The sequence below is a fragment of the Antechinus flavipes genome, chromosome 6, assembly GCF_016432865.1.
Source record: "Antechinus flavipes isolate AdamAnt ecotype Samford, QLD, Australia chromosome 6, AdamAnt_v2, whole genome shotgun sequence".
NCBI classification, from domain to species: domain Eukaryota; kingdom Metazoa; phylum Chordata; class Mammalia; order Dasyuromorphia; family Dasyuridae; genus Antechinus; species Antechinus flavipes.
Genome location: NC_067403.1, coordinates 123,898,279 through 123,914,957, shown reverse-complemented (window position 1 = coordinate 123,914,957; position 16,679 = coordinate 123,898,279). Strand labels below are relative to the sequence as shown.

Here is a 16,679-nt window from a genome sequence, read left to right as displayed (position 1 = left end):
CCTCCCCTATTGTTAATGTCACTCTTCCCAGGGGTAATCCTCCTAGAAGTTACCCAATTTGTATATTTCTGCTATACATCTTTATATGTTCTTGTTGTCTCCTCCAATAAAATGTAAGCTCCTTATGAATAGGAATTGTTTCATTCTTTGAACTTATATTCCTAGGACAGTACCTGATACATGTAAGTGATTCATAAGTACTTATCTCATGCTAGACTGATATTTGTGGGAGAATGTCAATAGAGTTTTAACTGGGTATATATAACCATACCCAAATGGCCATAGAACTATATATTTTTCCAGAAGGCTATAAGTCACTAATATTTGCTTCATGACCTGGGTGGAATAGGAGTGAGAAGGTGATGATCTATGGGGTTAGGGGAGGCCTTCTAAGTTTAAGCAGCTTCCTCTAATACCTTCCTATGCTTACCTGTTTAACCATCCAGGGAATTGTTTCTGGCCCAGCTTTCATTCATTTTTTGGCCCAATCATCTACTAATAGCTACTATATTATCTTCTCATCCTTGAAGTAGACACAGAAACATTCATTTGTTGTGTTCCTGAAGACTTTGAAGGACAATTGCACAATCCAATACAACAAATAATTATTGAATGCCCACTATGTGCAAGCATCATTTCAAATTATGCTGTTCTCCCTAGTATTAAATTCTTTCATTTGGGAACTGTTTTTTAAAGTTGCTATTCAAAAAATAATCAGGAAAAAATGATTGTTCTTCGGTGGACCAAACATTTGGAATAGTAACAATTCTCCAATTTCAATGGATTTTCACTTTTAATCATTCTATCAAGCATTTGTTAAGTACTGAATATGTGTCAGGTACTATCCTAAGTGTTAAGGATACAATGAAAAGCAAAAACAATTTTTGCCCTCAAGAATTAGATCTTTAAATTGCTAAGCACAAACAAATATATGCAGTATATCGGATCCTGGCAATGGGATGAGGATTTCAGTAGAACTTTCTGTAGTGGGTGACAATAAACTACATTTGAAAGAAGCTGGGAAATTTAAGAGGCAGAGGTAAGACAAGGCATGACACAACATATGCCTTCAGTTAAAAATTTAATTTATTTGTAAGTAATTGCATGTGGTTTTTTTGTTTTTGTTTTTGTTTTTTGTTTTTTTTAAATAAATTTGTGTAGGAAAACAAGCTTGTGGGTGTCAGTGTCTTACAGCTGGTAGTAACGGATAAAGATTCTTCCCATAATGGCCCACCTTTTTTCTTTTCTATCATGAGTGGAAATGAAGAGAAAGCATTTGAGATTAACCAAGAAGGAGTCCTTATTACTTCAATGGCCATAAAGAGAAAAGTAAAGGATCATTACTTCCTTCATGTCAAGGTATTGTCTTAAAGCTGATTTCACGGTTGGTTTATGATTACGGATATGTTGTTCCTTTAAGAGCTTGTCTATGCTCTTTCCTATTATCCCCATTTAGTCCTCATTTGTCATTTCTCCTTCAGATATTAGTGAGTGGATGGTCTCCTTGCAGTTGAGCATGAACCATGTACATTTACTTACCTTTACCAAGATGGAGAGGACTTCATAGGCCACTTGTCTTCATATTTTCTCCTCTGTTTATTTTCACATGATACCTTTTTTAGGTAAAATTTTTCTAGCTTGATTTTCACAATACAGAAATTGCTGATGACCAATTTCCATCTGAAGAGAGCTACTTTTGAGACTGCCTTAGAATTAGTTCTATAAAGGAATGTTGATTTTTTTTTTTTTAAAGAATGAAATAAAGCATGAGAAAGCTTGCTTTTGATGTTGCATTAGAATAAGAAAAGCTAGCATTAGTACAGCTCTTTAAGGTTTACTCATTTTACAACATTTTGCATCTATTATTTTCTTTGATCCTCACAAGAATTTTGTCTAAGGTAGGTGCTATTATTAAACCTATTTTACAGATAAAGAAACTGAGGCCGACAGATTGTGTCTTGTTCAAAGTCACACAGCTTGTAAGTGTCTAAGGCAAGATTTGAAGTCAGGTCTTTCTGACTCCCAAGTCCAATCCTCTGTCCCCTGTAATATCTACCTGTTTAAAATTCCTTGGGTTATGGCAGGGATTCTTCTTGTGGGGCTCATGGGCTTGTTTTTTCAACACTTTCATACCTATATTTCAATAAAATTGGTTTCCTTTCTAATCTTGTCTATGTATTTAAACCATTATTTTGAAAAAGGATCCATAGTTTTCATAAGATAGTCCAAATGTAGGCGTTAGGAACCTCTTGGTTTATGGAAGTTTCTGTTAAAAGGCTTGGCTACAATAAAAAAAAAAAATGACTTTTTCTTTTTTCTTGTAGGTGGCAGACAATGGAAAACCTCAGTTGTCTTCTTTGGCATATATTGACATTAGGGTTATTGAGGAGAGTATCTATCCCCCTGCCATTTTGCCATTGGAGATTTTCATTACCACCTTTGGGGAAGAGTATTCAGGTGGTGTTATTGGGAAAATCCACGCAACAGACCAAGATGTCTACGACACTTTGACATATAATCTGGATCCCAAAATGAACAACCTCTTTTCCGTCTCCAACACAGGTGGTAAGCTGGTAGCCCATAAAAAGTTAGACATGGGACAGTATCTCCTTAATGTCTCAGTGACTGATGGAAAATTCACTACCATGGCTGACATCATGGTGCACATCAGGCAGGTCACACAAGAAATGCTCAACCACACCATTGCCATCCGCTTTGCTAATCTCACCCCTGAAGAATTTGTTGGAGACTATTGGCGTAACTTCCAGAGGGCTTTGCGGAATATCCTGGGTGTGCGGAGGAATGACATACAGGTGGTGAGTTTGCAGCCCTCAGAGCCTCAGTCAAACCTGGAAGTTTTATTGCTTGTTGAGAAGTCTGGTAGCACCCATGTCTCAATGAAAGTTCTCCTGCAAAAGATAAATTCGTCTGTGGCTGATATTGAAGAAATCATTGGTGTGAGGATCTTGGAAGTGTTCCACAAGCTATGTGCAGGTCTGGACTGTCCATCAAAATTCTGTGATGAAAAGGTGACTCTGGATGATAATGTCATGTCAACTCATAGCACTGCCAGGCTGAGCTTTGTCACTCCCCGCCACCACCGGGCAGCTGTGTGTCTTTGTAGAGGTAAGAGAGTATCTCACAAAAACAGTCTCACTATTGCATGTGTATACATATCTGTATGGAAGCTGCGGAGAAGGGGACATCAGACTTAACACTTTCATAGTAGTTACTGTAACTAAAAGAATCTTTTCTTCTCATTCCTCCTTGCCCCCAGAGGAAAAATGCCCACTGATTGATTATGGATGTGAAAGCAATCCATGCCCAGAAGGTACTGAATGTATTATTGATCCAGAAGGGGAAAAATATACATGTGTGTGCCCAGGTGGCAAATTTGGCCAGTGTCCAGGTGAGATTTTGCTTATCGTATTTCAAAGCTCAAATTGCCCCTAAACAAAAGCTATTTTCCCTTGGTTCTCATCTTGTTTCTTTGTGATTTACAGTTGGTTCATCTGTAACATTTACTGGGAACAGTTTTGTCAAATATCGTCTTATGGAAAATGAAAGCAAATTAGAAATGACACTCACCATGAGGCTTAGAACTTACTCCACTCACGCAGTTGTCATGTATGCTCGGGGAACAGACTACAGTATTTTAGAGGTACTCACATAACTTTTCCCTAATTATGGAATGCTGTATGTATGTCATTGTGTAACATTTGAGAGTCTACTCTTGTCTGGCCATTTTCTTCTCACAACAACAACAGTAATAACAGTTATGGTAATAGTTTGCTTTTATACCTGATTTATAGTTTACAAATTACTTTCTTCTAAGATAGATAGTGTGCAAGAATTACTACTTGCATTTAATAAAGGAAAAATAAGGCTGAGAGAAATTAGTTGTCTTGTCCACAGTCACACAGGTTACTAGGTGTTAAATCTCTAGCTCAGGTCTTCTGACTCTTATTGCTAATAATTTTTTAATCATAATTTAGGGTTAATCAATAATTATTTATTAAATAAAATTTATAAGTCATTATTTGAGAAGTATCAAAGCCCACATTTAAGTAATATATTAGCGAAGACACAAATAATAAAATGAGTCTTTATTTCTTTATAGTTATGAGTATTGCAATATAATTTATTAAGAAATTTTGACATTTTAAAGCATAAACATATTGTTTCTAACTACCTAAATACAAAGAAGAAAATAGCAAACTGCTCCAATATCTTTGCCAAGAAAATCCATTTGTGGTATGGTTTATGGAATCACCAATAGTTGAACATGACTGAACAAGCACAGCATAAGTATACATCAGCATTGATTGATAGCTACATACTGTCAACATTCAGATTCCTGTTAATATTCAAAATTGAGCTGTGCATTGTAGCATGTATCTAAAGTCATCTGTGCTGCTGGGAATCATGAATAGGATAAATTGAATGCAGGGCTTCTGAGCTGCACATAGGGCTAAAGCTGATTGGGGTTCAACAATGCATCTGGTACCAATATGCTAACATCTCTTGGGGGTACAATAACCACTAGGCTGCCTAATGAGGAGAGAACCACTCCAGATTGGAAAAATAGAATATATTTAAAATGTCTTTTATCAATCGGAATTTGGACTGAACCATGAGTAGTCATGTTCTTCCAGCCTAAAGGAGATTAGGATACTAAATATCAGGAACTAAAAAAAAAAAATGAAGGTTCAGCTAGGTGGCACAGTGGATAAAGTGTCAGCCCTGGAGTTAGAAGGACCTGACTTCAAATTTGGTCTCACTTATTTACTACCTGTGTGACCTGGGGAAGTCACTTAACCTTGTTTTGCCTTAGTTCTCTCATCTGTAAAATGAGCTGGAGAAGGAAATGGCAAACCATTCCAGTGTCCTTTTCAAGAAAACCTCGAATAAGATTGTCAAAAGTCTGAAAATAACTGAAGAATAACAAAAATCTTGAGAGGAACTGAGAAAGTATCCTTAATATTGGACTTAAAGATTTGCAGTAATATCTCTTTTCCTTTAAATGACCATGACCAATTCCTTAACATCAAACTAATACTGAGTTAGCTGAAATGTGTACTTTATTAACAGAATACAATTGTTGATTACTCTTAAAAACTGTGCAGTTAATAATTTGTACCAGTGTTTGGATTCCTAAAAGAATTGTTTTGGGTTTTTTGTATGATCAAATCCTTTTGTTCATCTGTTTAGGTAGCATTTATTAAATGCCTACTGTATACTTGCCACAGACAATTTTGCATTCCATCCATGGTACTAAATTCAAAAATCTTTTTTCCCCAATCTCCTATCCATAGGTGGTAAATATCTATTTCCTGTAAGAACCTTGATAATTGGAAAGGGGAGGGAATAGCTTAAGATTCCAAAAAAGTAACATAAATGTTAATAGTCTGCTTTCATTGCAGATTCATAATGGCAGACTTCAGTACAAATTTGACTGTGGAAGTGGTCCTGGAATCGTTTCTGTTCAAAGCATTCAAATAAATGATGGGCAGTGGCATTCTGTGTCCCTTGAAGTGAATGGGAACTATGCCCGACTTGTTCTAGATAGGGTACATACGGCATCAGGAACAGCTCCGGGCACTCTGAAGACGCTGAACCTGGATAACCACGTGTTTTTTGGAGGCCACATTCGTCAGCAAGACTCAAGACCTGGTAGAAGCCCTCAAATCAACAATGGTTTCAGAGGCTGTATGGACTCAATTTATTTGAATGGTCAAGAACTTCCTTTAACCAGCAAACCCAGAAGTTACGCTCACATTGAGGAATATGTTGATGTGTCCCCTGGATGTTTGTTGATGGCCATAGAAGACTGCTCTAGTAGTCCCTGTCAGAATGGAGGCATTTGTAACCCTTCACCTAGTGGAGGTAGGCTTTATTTTTTTCATTAAATTTCTACATGTGGCACACACACACACACACACACACACACACACACACACACACACACATGTCTTTTAGCACAAATACCTGTGTTGGCTTTTGCTGTGCTTGCTATATTTAGCCAAATTGTAATGGATATTGTCTGTCAGTACAGTATAAGAATCCAGCTAGCACATACATATAAATGATATGGTGTTTGCCACTCAGATCTTAAGAATTCTTCCTGGCAACTGGGCCCAAGAAACAGATGCTGGACTGGCTGCTGAGTATCTGTCGGCCAAGTCTCAATTACATGCTGGGGGAGAGGCAGAAGAAGAAGAAAAATACCCTATCACATGCCTTACAGTGTTGAACGCACCAAAGACATAATTGACCCTGAAATTCCCCCAAAGCTTTAAAGGCCTGTGCCCAAGGAGAAGTTGGAACTGAGCCCAAAGACTGATATTGGATTCCAGCTTTTTTTTGAAACATTGGCACTTCAGTCAAGGGAACTGTGAATTAGGGCTGCTGGACCCCTCCACTACAACATGTGAACATCTGAATTTATAGCAGTTGCTGAATCCCTTTTGTCACTGCTATGGCTCCCATTAGCTAGTTACTAGATATAGAGAATTGGGAGGTGTGGTCATTTGGCTTCCCGGGCAATATGTATCTGGCCAGTAGCCAAAACCTCAAAATAGAAAGACAATGATAAAGTACACCCTGTGCTCCTTTCTGCTCTTCATGAAAAAATTAAGATTCTCTATTATGGTGATAAGAAAGTCAGATTAATAAATTCAGATTTCATGACATAGACTATTAGATAACCACATTGAGAATAAAATATAGGTTATTATAGTTTATAGAGATAATGTAATGCCGGAGAAACTGAGCAAGCCAGGGATTAGAGAACAATGTAATAGTTTATTAAATGGAGAGATAATACTGGGACCAAATGGATCCAATGTTGGTCCCAGGGCTGAACGAGACTATCATCTCAAAGAATCCAGCCCTGAGTATTGGGACAGCAAGATTTTTATAGGATAACAAGAACAATGACATAATGGGGGAGGTACCTGGATGGGGATAACCTAATGGGGGAGGCACCTAGGATGACACAATGGAGAGAGGTTACTGATATTCTAATGATGTCTAAAATGAATAAATCTTTATCCTGTCAAATATTAAGAAGGAATGATTATAGCCTAAAGATATAAAACCTTTATCTCATGAAACATTTAAGAGGGAATGATTATAACCTGGAGTTGTGGGGCAGAGCAACTGAGGTAAACCTCTATCTCATCAAACATTAAGAGGAAAAGAAGGTTATAACTTGAGGCAGAGTAACTAAATAGGTGAATTGGAGAAACTAGATCAGGACATCAAAAGGGAACTGTGGCACAACAATAAGATTTTCTTTTCTCTATGAGTTTTAAAAATAATCAACATGATTCTGTCTTTGCTTCCTCATAAAGTTTTATGAAAAAAAAATTATTCAGTAAGTTCAACAATCAATCAAAGAATTGAAAGGGGGATCAGAGGTCATTTAAGAATGGACCCTCTACAACATTCCTAAGAATGTGTACTCCACCCTTTTAAAGAATTCTGGTGTTAATGAACTCATGACCTTTCAATGAATAGAGTGCCGGGCCTGAAGTCAGGAAGACCTGAGTTCAAATAGAACCTCAAACATTTACTAGGTGTTTGAACCTGGGCAAGTAACTTATGGTTGCTTCAGTTTTCTCAACAATAAAATTGTTTAGCACAATGTTTTGAATGCAATAGGCACTGTATGCAAGTTTTTTCTCCCACTACCTCCTTACTATGGCAATCTATCTCACTTAAGTATACTTCTAACTATAATGACGTCTTTACTAATAGTCCAACAGAAAATCTACTACTCTGCAACTTCAGCCATTGTTCTAAAGTATTCTCTCTGGGGCCAAGGTGAATCGATTTTCTACATGACAGCTCTTCCCATACTTGAAAAGAGAGATGTCACTTTTCTTTATAACTAATCTCAATTCTTTCTGTTGATTCTTATATGGTATGATCTCCTCGTCATTTGTACTCCATTTTGTCAATGTTCTTCCTGTTGTGGGGCAACAAGTATTAAACAACATTCCAGATTTGACCTAAGCAATCCATAGTCTGACAGTTAAGCCATCTCTTCCTTTATTTTGGACCTGATGTCTTTATTAATGCTGCTTAAGATTGCACTAAGTTTCTAATTTACTAATTCACAAAAATTGTTAATCATTATTGTTGTATTGTTATATTATTATTATTTTTACACGACCTATTGATTCAAGTATAGTCCCAACATCTAGTAATTTATGCAGGTGTTTTGCTGCTCTAGTACTTTGTATTTTTTCCTTATTAAATTCTAACTCATTAGATTCTGATTATAATTCTAACTTGTGAAGATCTTATGGCTTCCAGCTCTATTGTCCAACGCATTTCTTTTCTCTGACAGCAGATTTAATTAATATGCCATTTATGCCTTTATCAAAATCTTTCATGAAGATGTCAAACAGCATAGAACCAAAGTCATGGATAGAGACCGAGACCTCCCATAATTTAACCAATTTTGGCTCTATCATTTTATTATTTACCAACTCACATCCATCCATCTTGCCCATGAGGATTCCATAAGAGATTTTGTGAAATGTTTTCCTGAAATGTAAGTTTATCATGTCAACAAATATTTTAACCATCAAAAACTCTAGCATTAGTAACTCTGTCAAAAAGAAAACAAAGTAATCGGACTTCACTTGTTTTTGATGATTACTGTGATCATTGCTTCTTTTTCTAAATGTTCACAGATCATTTCTCTGAAGACATCTGTCTCTAATCTTGTGATCCTTCCATTTTTCATGATGATTTAAGGAGCACAGAAAATAATTCAGTAGTTCTTTTAGTGCCCTAGGATATACTTTATTCAGGCCTATTGACTTGAATTTATTGAAGGTAATAATAATAATAATATCTAGTATCAATGTAGTTTAAGGTTTGCAAAATTCTTTACAACTATGTGATAACCCTGGAAAGTATGTACAATTTTTATCTTTATTTTACAGATGAAGAAACTGAAGCAGTTAGGTTAACTGCCCCCAAATCATATAGCTAGTATCTATGGTCAAATTTGAATTTGGATTTTCTCAACTCTAGGTCCAGCATATAGTTCTCTATTCCACATAGGTTTTTCATTTCCAACTCTTTAATTTTGAAATTTAGGAAACATATATTTTGTAATGAGCATTTTCCATTGGATTGAATATGAGACTTGATAGGATACAGTTTCCTGAATTGATATTTGTGATGAAGGCTCTTTATTAGGGTGTGGTGCCAGTTGGAATAGATAAGGAAGGATTCAAGAGACTTTGAAGATCCACAGTCTAAAAACTATGCTAAGATTTAGAATGTCTATTTTGAAATTTGGATAGCATATGAAGAGTATCTGATACACTTTATCATAGTGACTTAAAGGTGTGATAGGGGAAAAAAGTGAATGTAATGGAATTTAGAATGACATATCACTTCGTTTTTTTAGTCATTTTAGATAAGTATCAACATTCTAGATAAAAATTTAGCACAGATAATGAAATCTTTCTGAATTAAATTTTTATTTCCTGTCTGCCCTAGTTATTCCAAATAAATATAGAATGTTATGTCCGAGTTGGTAGAGTTGCTGAATATAGAATTAGAAAGATCTGGATTGATTTTCTTCTTTTAACACTATAGTCACCTCACCTTTGGGGTTGCAGCTTCTTGGCTTGAATATAGTAAGTCTGTAAAGGGAGTTCCTATACTGAGGTCCTCACAATGATAAAATATCAGGTCCTTTGTGTATTCACAAATTCCAGAATAGTTAGATTTGATTTAAGTAATCAGAGGATCTCAAATTGGTAGGGACTTCTGAGACTGCTTAGTCCAATCAATAATGGATCAAGACTTCTCCCTTTAAGGAGTGGTCATCCAGCCTCTACCTGAAAATCATAGGGAGTCCCTTACTACCTAAAGCAGCCCATTCTACTTTTATACAGTTCTGATGGTAATGCAAAATGGCAAAGAGAAGGCTTTATAAGATAATAAAGTACAGACCTCAGGTTGCCTTTAAAACTAATTGCACTTGAAAGCAAAAGCTAACATATTTTGATTTATCTTGTAGCATAATTTTTCTTTTCTTTTTGGGGGGTATTGTGTTGTAGGTTATTATTGCAAATGCAGTGCCTTGTATATGGGGACACATTGTGACATCAGTGTGAATCCATGTGCCTCCAATCCTTGCCTCTATGGGGGGACTTGTATAAGAGACAACGGTGATTTTGTCTGCCAGTGCAGAGGCCTGTACACTGGACAGAGGTATGTTGACTTCTCTTTGCCTGATAGTTTTAAAGCTTCAGGCATCATTTACTATTTTTTGTCAACAACTATTGAGCTCTAAATTTGCTTCTTGATTTTTTTTTGTTTCTTTCTATTTTAATTTAATTATTATAGTTTGTTTTTGTTACTTTTCTGTTTATTTAACCTTTAAACAAGTGTTATTGATGCATTTTTATGATTTCTTAGGTGTCAGCTGAGTCCTTATTGTAAAGATGAGCCATGTAAAAATGGTGGGACGTGCTTTGACAGCTTGGATGGTGCTATTTGTCAATGTGAAGCTGGTTTTCATGGAGAAAGGTGAATAAAAATAGTCATGTTTTACATTTGTAGCTTCATATAATATTCTCCAGATTAACAAATGTGATAAAAACTAACCTACTGGAATCATATAATTAAGGTGTGTAATAATCTAGTCAATAATTCTATTAAATTTTACTTTAATATGAAGAAAAAATAAATTCAGCTAAGCAGATTACTGGTTTGGGTAAGATTTAAAATAAATAAATGAATAAACTAGTCAAGGACAGGCCATCTTCAATATGTTTTATTAAAGTGTTATATAATATAATATATACATCTTTTAATATATCTTTTAAATGAGTAAGTCATTCAAGCAGATCTGAGGACTTCTTTGTGGATCTTCCTTTTTATATATAATAAAACTTTAGGAATACGGACTGGATCTATGATTTCATATGGACCTTCACTACAACTTATCTTAGAAAGTTATAAAGCATGAAACATGAAGACATGACTACCATAGGGACTTCCCTTTGTCCAAAAGGCAAGAGTGATTTCCTAAAGTGAGTTTGCCCTGCCCCACAGATGCCCCTATTTATAGGTGGCATTGTACTCACTGCATCAGTTCAATAACTCATTAAACATTTATTAAGCACTGATTATATGCTAGACCCTACAAATACAAAGACCAAAATAAAAATGGTTGCTATTCTCATGAAACTTATATTCTATTGGAAGGATATAAAATACACACATCAGCAGATATTTATACACATGTATATAAATATATAAATAGATATAGATATGTATAGTAATTTCAAAAGAGGAAAATGCTACAAACTGGAAGGATCAAGAACAATTCCATGTGAGGGATGGGGAAAAAAGTGAAAAGCCATGAGAAGTTAAGTGACTTAGCAAAGATCTCACACTCCTTTCTGTGTCAGAGGAGGACTTAATCCTGAGTCTTCTTGGTGCTAATGTCAGCTTCCTTATCTGTTGTACTATGTTGGCTTTGATAAACCTGCTTCTTCAAAAATATTATATAATTTAGACTTTTCAGTCATTGAAGAGGCCTTCCACCATTGACTGGTTCACACATCATCACTAGAGCTACAGCTGTACAATAGTAGCAGTCATGTAGCAGTATCCTTCAGTTAGGACATGTTCCCTGGTTCTATAGCTTCCTAATACTTGTAATATATGTTAACTTTCACCACCTTAAAAAAAAGATAAAAGACGTTTCTTCTAAGACAAAAAGATTCTTTTTCATACTCTTTCTGCTTACTATATTTAGCAGAAAGTGAGAAAGGACTGAGTTTTGGGTTGGTTGTAGTATATTCCTGAAGCTTTAGAGCAAAAAAAAAAAAATTGAGAGTGATTTTGTTTTTTAATGTTGAGATAATTTTATAGTTACCTTGATTTTTTTCAATATAGCTTACTCTATTGGCAAAACATTTGAAGAGCTATTTTAATCCAAATATTGGAAATGTCCCAGGTATAAACATCAGGATGTGAACAGTTGGTTGGTAAACCAAGAAAGTTCATTTAAGCCTTTTGTGTTATAGATGATTCACTGAAATTCTTGAATCTGAGAAATGTGATCTATATAGAAAAAAATTTTTAAACAGTACATAGCAGAGCTAGACAGAGACATAAAGATCATCTAATCTCACACACATCCCTCTCTCCCCCATTTTATATGAAATTGAAACCCATTTGTCCAGGTTCAGATGGTTGTTCCAGAACTTTAACATCAACTGCAGTGTTCTTTCATTTCACCACGCAAACTGTTTTCAATAGTGGTGATTTAAAATATTATTATCTAAAACAAAATAAATTGAACTGGGAACTCTTCCTAACCTTGGAATTGTCTTAACAAAAGTTATCTACCCAGTCAAAAGAATCTATTCACCTTGACTATATCAAGATAAAATCTTCCCATTTTTGCATTAGTCCTCAGTTCAATTGAAAGTGTAGGCTCATTCTGTATTTTATATAGTTGATCATATAGAGAGAAGTAGAGGTCGTGGTGGATTGAAAGCCAGCTTCAAAGTTTAGAAAACATGGGTTCAAGAATCATTTCTGATACATAAAAACTTTGTAAGTCACTTAATCTTTTCATTTACCTAGGAAACTGATGATAAATTCAAGAAGAGTTGTTGATTTGAATTGGTAGATAGCGGGTTTTCTCATCAGTATTCTATCTGTCAAGGCAATTAAAGCTTCAAACAAACAAAAAAAAAAGGCTAAATCCCCTTTTTGTATAACTAATGGGTAAATATGAATTATCACTCAATTTTCATGTTTAAAAGACACTTCCAAGGAAAAGAAAGAATTTTTCACATTCTTTCTGCTTTATCTTATTTACCAGAACATGGGAATGGACTGACTATTTGGGTCTAAATAATGTCTTAAGTAAATTAAGAACAAATTAATAAATTCAATGTTCTCAACATGCTTTCAAAAGACTAAAAAATAAAATTTTAGAAATGAATTCTTTAACAAAGGAAAAGTTTTCTGAAGTTCTACTATCATTAAAAGTCCTCAAGTTTTTTGTCATTGGTTTTATATTCTTGGCTTTCTTTCTGACAGATGTCAAAGTGATATTGATGAATGTGCTATTAATCCTTGCCGTAATGGGGCTCTTTGTGAGAATACCCATGGCTCTTATCGCTGTAACTGTAGCCATGAATATCGAGGAAAACACTGTGAAGATTCACTTCCCAACAAGTATGTCTCAACTCCATGGAATATTGGATTAGCTGAAGGAATAGGAATCATTGTGTTCATCGTAGGTATATTCCTACTAGTGGTGATATTTGTTATCTGCCGCAAAATGATCCGTAAAAAGAAGCAGCACCAAGGAGAACCTGAGGACAAACATTTGGGACCCACAACAGCTTTCTTACAAAGGCCATATTTTGATTCAAAACTCAACAAGAGCATTTACTCAGATGTACCACCCCAGGTGCCTGTCCGCCCCATTTCTTACACTCCAAGCATTCCAAGCGATTCCAGAAACAATCTTGACAGAAATTCCTTTGAAGGGTCTGCCATTCCAGAACATCCTGAGTTTAGTACCTTCAATCCAGATTCTATGCATGGACACCGAAAAGCCGTGGCCGTCTGCAGTGTCGCACCCAATTTGCCTCCACCACCTCCTTCAAATTCTCCTTCAGACAGTGACTCAATTCAGAAACCCAACTGGGATTTCGACTATGATAGTAAGAACCTCCTCCTTCCTAAATAAAATGTCATTGAAATAAACCTTGTTTTTAAGTATGTAAAAGGTCAAATCAAGCCAACAGCCCACTTGCTGTTTCACATTACCCCCCTCTTGTGACTGTGCATTTGCACTGGTCTTCTTTCATGCTTTATAATTCCCTTTCCTCCTTGCTTTCTGGGTTTTCCTTAAAATTCAGCTCAAATAAACAGTTTACAAGAAAGGCTTTCCTAATCATTCTCTGCTCATTCTCCCCTCCCTGCTCTCTCCCAGTAGAACTTTCCTTCTGAAATTACTTTCCTAAGTTATATGCATGTGTGCAGTTGTTTGCCTTATTAGATTATGAGCTCTTTGAGAAGAGACTTTTTTTATCTTTCTTTGTAGCACTTAGAGTACCCAACACATAGTAAACACTTGATATATGCTTGTTGATATATGGCTAATAAGGAGTGAATTTTACGAAGAGTGGGAGTAAGTGTCTAAAATTGGGTTTGAATTCAGGTCTTTCTACTCTAGATAGTTTTCTATCCAAAGATAGAAAACCTACCTAACACGTCCCTAAATACATGATAGTTTAAAAAAAGGGAATACAGTCAGGAAAGGCTTTCAGAAGTCATTTGAGTCTTCTGATATGATTTATTTTTTCAAAAATTTCCATATTTCAGATCAGCATTTGTTTTTGAGCATGGGGGTGGGTTCTTTTTTTTTTTTTTTTTTTTAAGAATGAAGTTCATTTCTACATTTTCTAAGTAATGCCCTAATATGATGACTGCCTTTTGAAAATCTAAATAGATTGTGTTGTTTTAGTCAAATCACATCAAAAGGGAAAAAAGACACAAGAAAGAAAAAACCACAAGTAAACAATAGCAAAAACGGGGAAAATACTATGCTTTGATCCACATTCAGTCTCCATAGTTCTCTTTCAGGATGTGGATAGCATTTTCCATCCCAACTCTCTTGGAATTGTTTTAAATTACCACACAGTTGAAAAGAACCAAATCCATCACAATTGATCATCACTTAACCTTGTTACTATGTGTGATATTCTTTTGGTTCTGCTCAGTTAATTTAGCATCAGTTCATGTAAGTCTTTTCAGGTTTTTCTGAAATCAATCTGCTCATTATTTCTCAAGGTACAATATTTCATTACATTCATGTACCATAACTCATTCAGTCATTCCCCAACTGTTGGGAATTCACTCAGTTGCCACTACAAAAAAGACTGCTACAAACATTTTGCATTAGCATTTTGGGTCCTTTTTTTTTCCAATGATCTCTTCAGGATACAGATATACAGATACTACATCAAAAGGTTCTTACACAACAAGTTGCACCTAACCTTATCTCTGTGGAAGAAGCTCCCCACCAGAGGTTCCAAACTTCCAGGGACTATGTTTTAAAAAATCTTCTTCCCTATCTCCTGTCAGGAATATTGTCGGCTTGGAGTTCATTTGGAGGTTGTTCACTTGAAGTCATTATCACTCACCCATTGTTTGCCTATATTTTTCCATATAGGTAAAGTGGTAGAACTTGAACCCTGTATTTCAAAGAAGCCTCTAGAGGAAAAAGTGTCACATCCTTACAGTGCTCGGGAAAGTCTGTCGGAAGTCCAGTCTCTCAGTTCTTTCCAGTCAGAATCATGTGATGATAATGGTATGTTAGAAGAGCATTTTCCTATTGTGATAACTGCCGATGTTTCTATTCTTTCCTTTTATGTTATAAAATTATAAAATATTATGCATATTTAAATTGGATGACCTTTCTTAAGACCCTTGAGATCTTATTTAAACCAAGTGTGCCTATTTTTATGTTAGTTACAAGCAAATATATAAATCGTTCGTATTCAACAAGCAATTGGACTTTAATAATTTGCATATACTTTCTAAGTAAGTTTCTTAAGTTAATACAACTCTTCCCATTCCCCATAATCCAAAGCTCAGTATTGAGTTATTAGTGTGATAGAAAATTTTATCTAAAAGACAAATGTCAGATTTGTTATTTCAGTTCATTTCAACAAACATTTGTTTAAATGACTTTTATAAAGATTTGTGTTTGAGAAAACCCATGAGCATTTTCTAAACTTATTCAGTTTAATTTATACACCTCATTTTTAGGGAAATCCCCCACCCAGAAAAGTAACAAATCATCCATGCCTTCCAATGATGCATGATTCTTATCTATACCCTTCTATAAATTCTGATATGTAAAGGAGCCACTCAGGAAGCTGGAGACCTTTAGGCTCTCTCCTGGAGAGAGGTGGACACTGTCCACTGTCAGTGTGTCTATATGAACTAATATAAACTATGGAGTTCATTCAGCTTCATATCATTTGGGCAATATGCATTCTTCACCCACTTGATTATTCCTGTGTATCTACACGAAGGCAAGTTCCTTTGAATAGCTATGAACTTCATTGAGGGAGTACTGTAATGATATAAAACTTGATACAATTCACATAATATCTTCAAAGGGGGGCATTTAACTAACAGAACCTCTCTATCTATAGAAAATTTCTTTTCCATTTAGATTTATTTGTCTCCAGATAGCATACATAATAGTGTTGAATATCTTTGGTTAGTATGGGTATCTCTAGTTTTCTTAATATTGATACTCTAAGGATTGTTGAATAAAATTATCTCTGGTTACATTAATCTTGTGGGCTCTTATCATATATAAAGAATTTTTTATTTGACATTAGCAACTAAGGCTGCATTTTGTTTGTCTGAGTTAGATATTTTATTACAATCAACAAACAGTAAAAATGGCAGGTCTCCTTTTTAGAGTAGATAGAAAATTCTAACACATTCACTTTTCTAGAATTATATGATTTTGTCTATTTCCTTATTAGGAATGGAATTTAAGAAACTGCTTCTATGTTGAAGGAAGTTCATGAGAACTTCAAGGCAGAAGATAAAAGAGGCTTAACTTACCTGGTTTTCAACCACTGTGA

General features: G+C 35.3%; 1 protein-coding gene across 2 annotated transcripts in view; it reads left to right on the top strand.

Moving 5' to 3' along the window:
- The window catches only part of FAT1 (FAT atypical cadherin 1), a 160,690-nt gene that overhangs the window by 134,242 nt on the left and 9,769 nt on the right, over positions 1–16,679 (top strand). For both annotated transcript variants that reach the window (XM_051965035.1, XM_051965034.1), the window contains 9 exons: positions 1,162–1,359; positions 2,325–3,126; positions 3,278–3,409; positions 3,504–3,661; positions 5,424–5,886; positions 10,092–10,245; positions 10,453–10,563; positions 13,099–13,730; positions 15,245–15,382. In XM_051965035.1, coding sequence (XP_051820995.1) covers positions 1,162–1,359; positions 2,325–3,126; positions 3,278–3,409; positions 3,504–3,661; positions 5,424–5,886; positions 10,092–10,245; positions 10,453–10,563; positions 13,099–13,730; positions 15,245–15,382 — 2,788 coding nt within the window. The remainder of the gene's footprint in view (positions 1–1,161; positions 1,360–2,324; positions 3,127–3,277; positions 3,410–3,503; positions 3,662–5,423; positions 5,887–10,091; positions 10,246–10,452; positions 10,564–13,098; positions 13,731–15,244; positions 15,383–16,679) is intronic.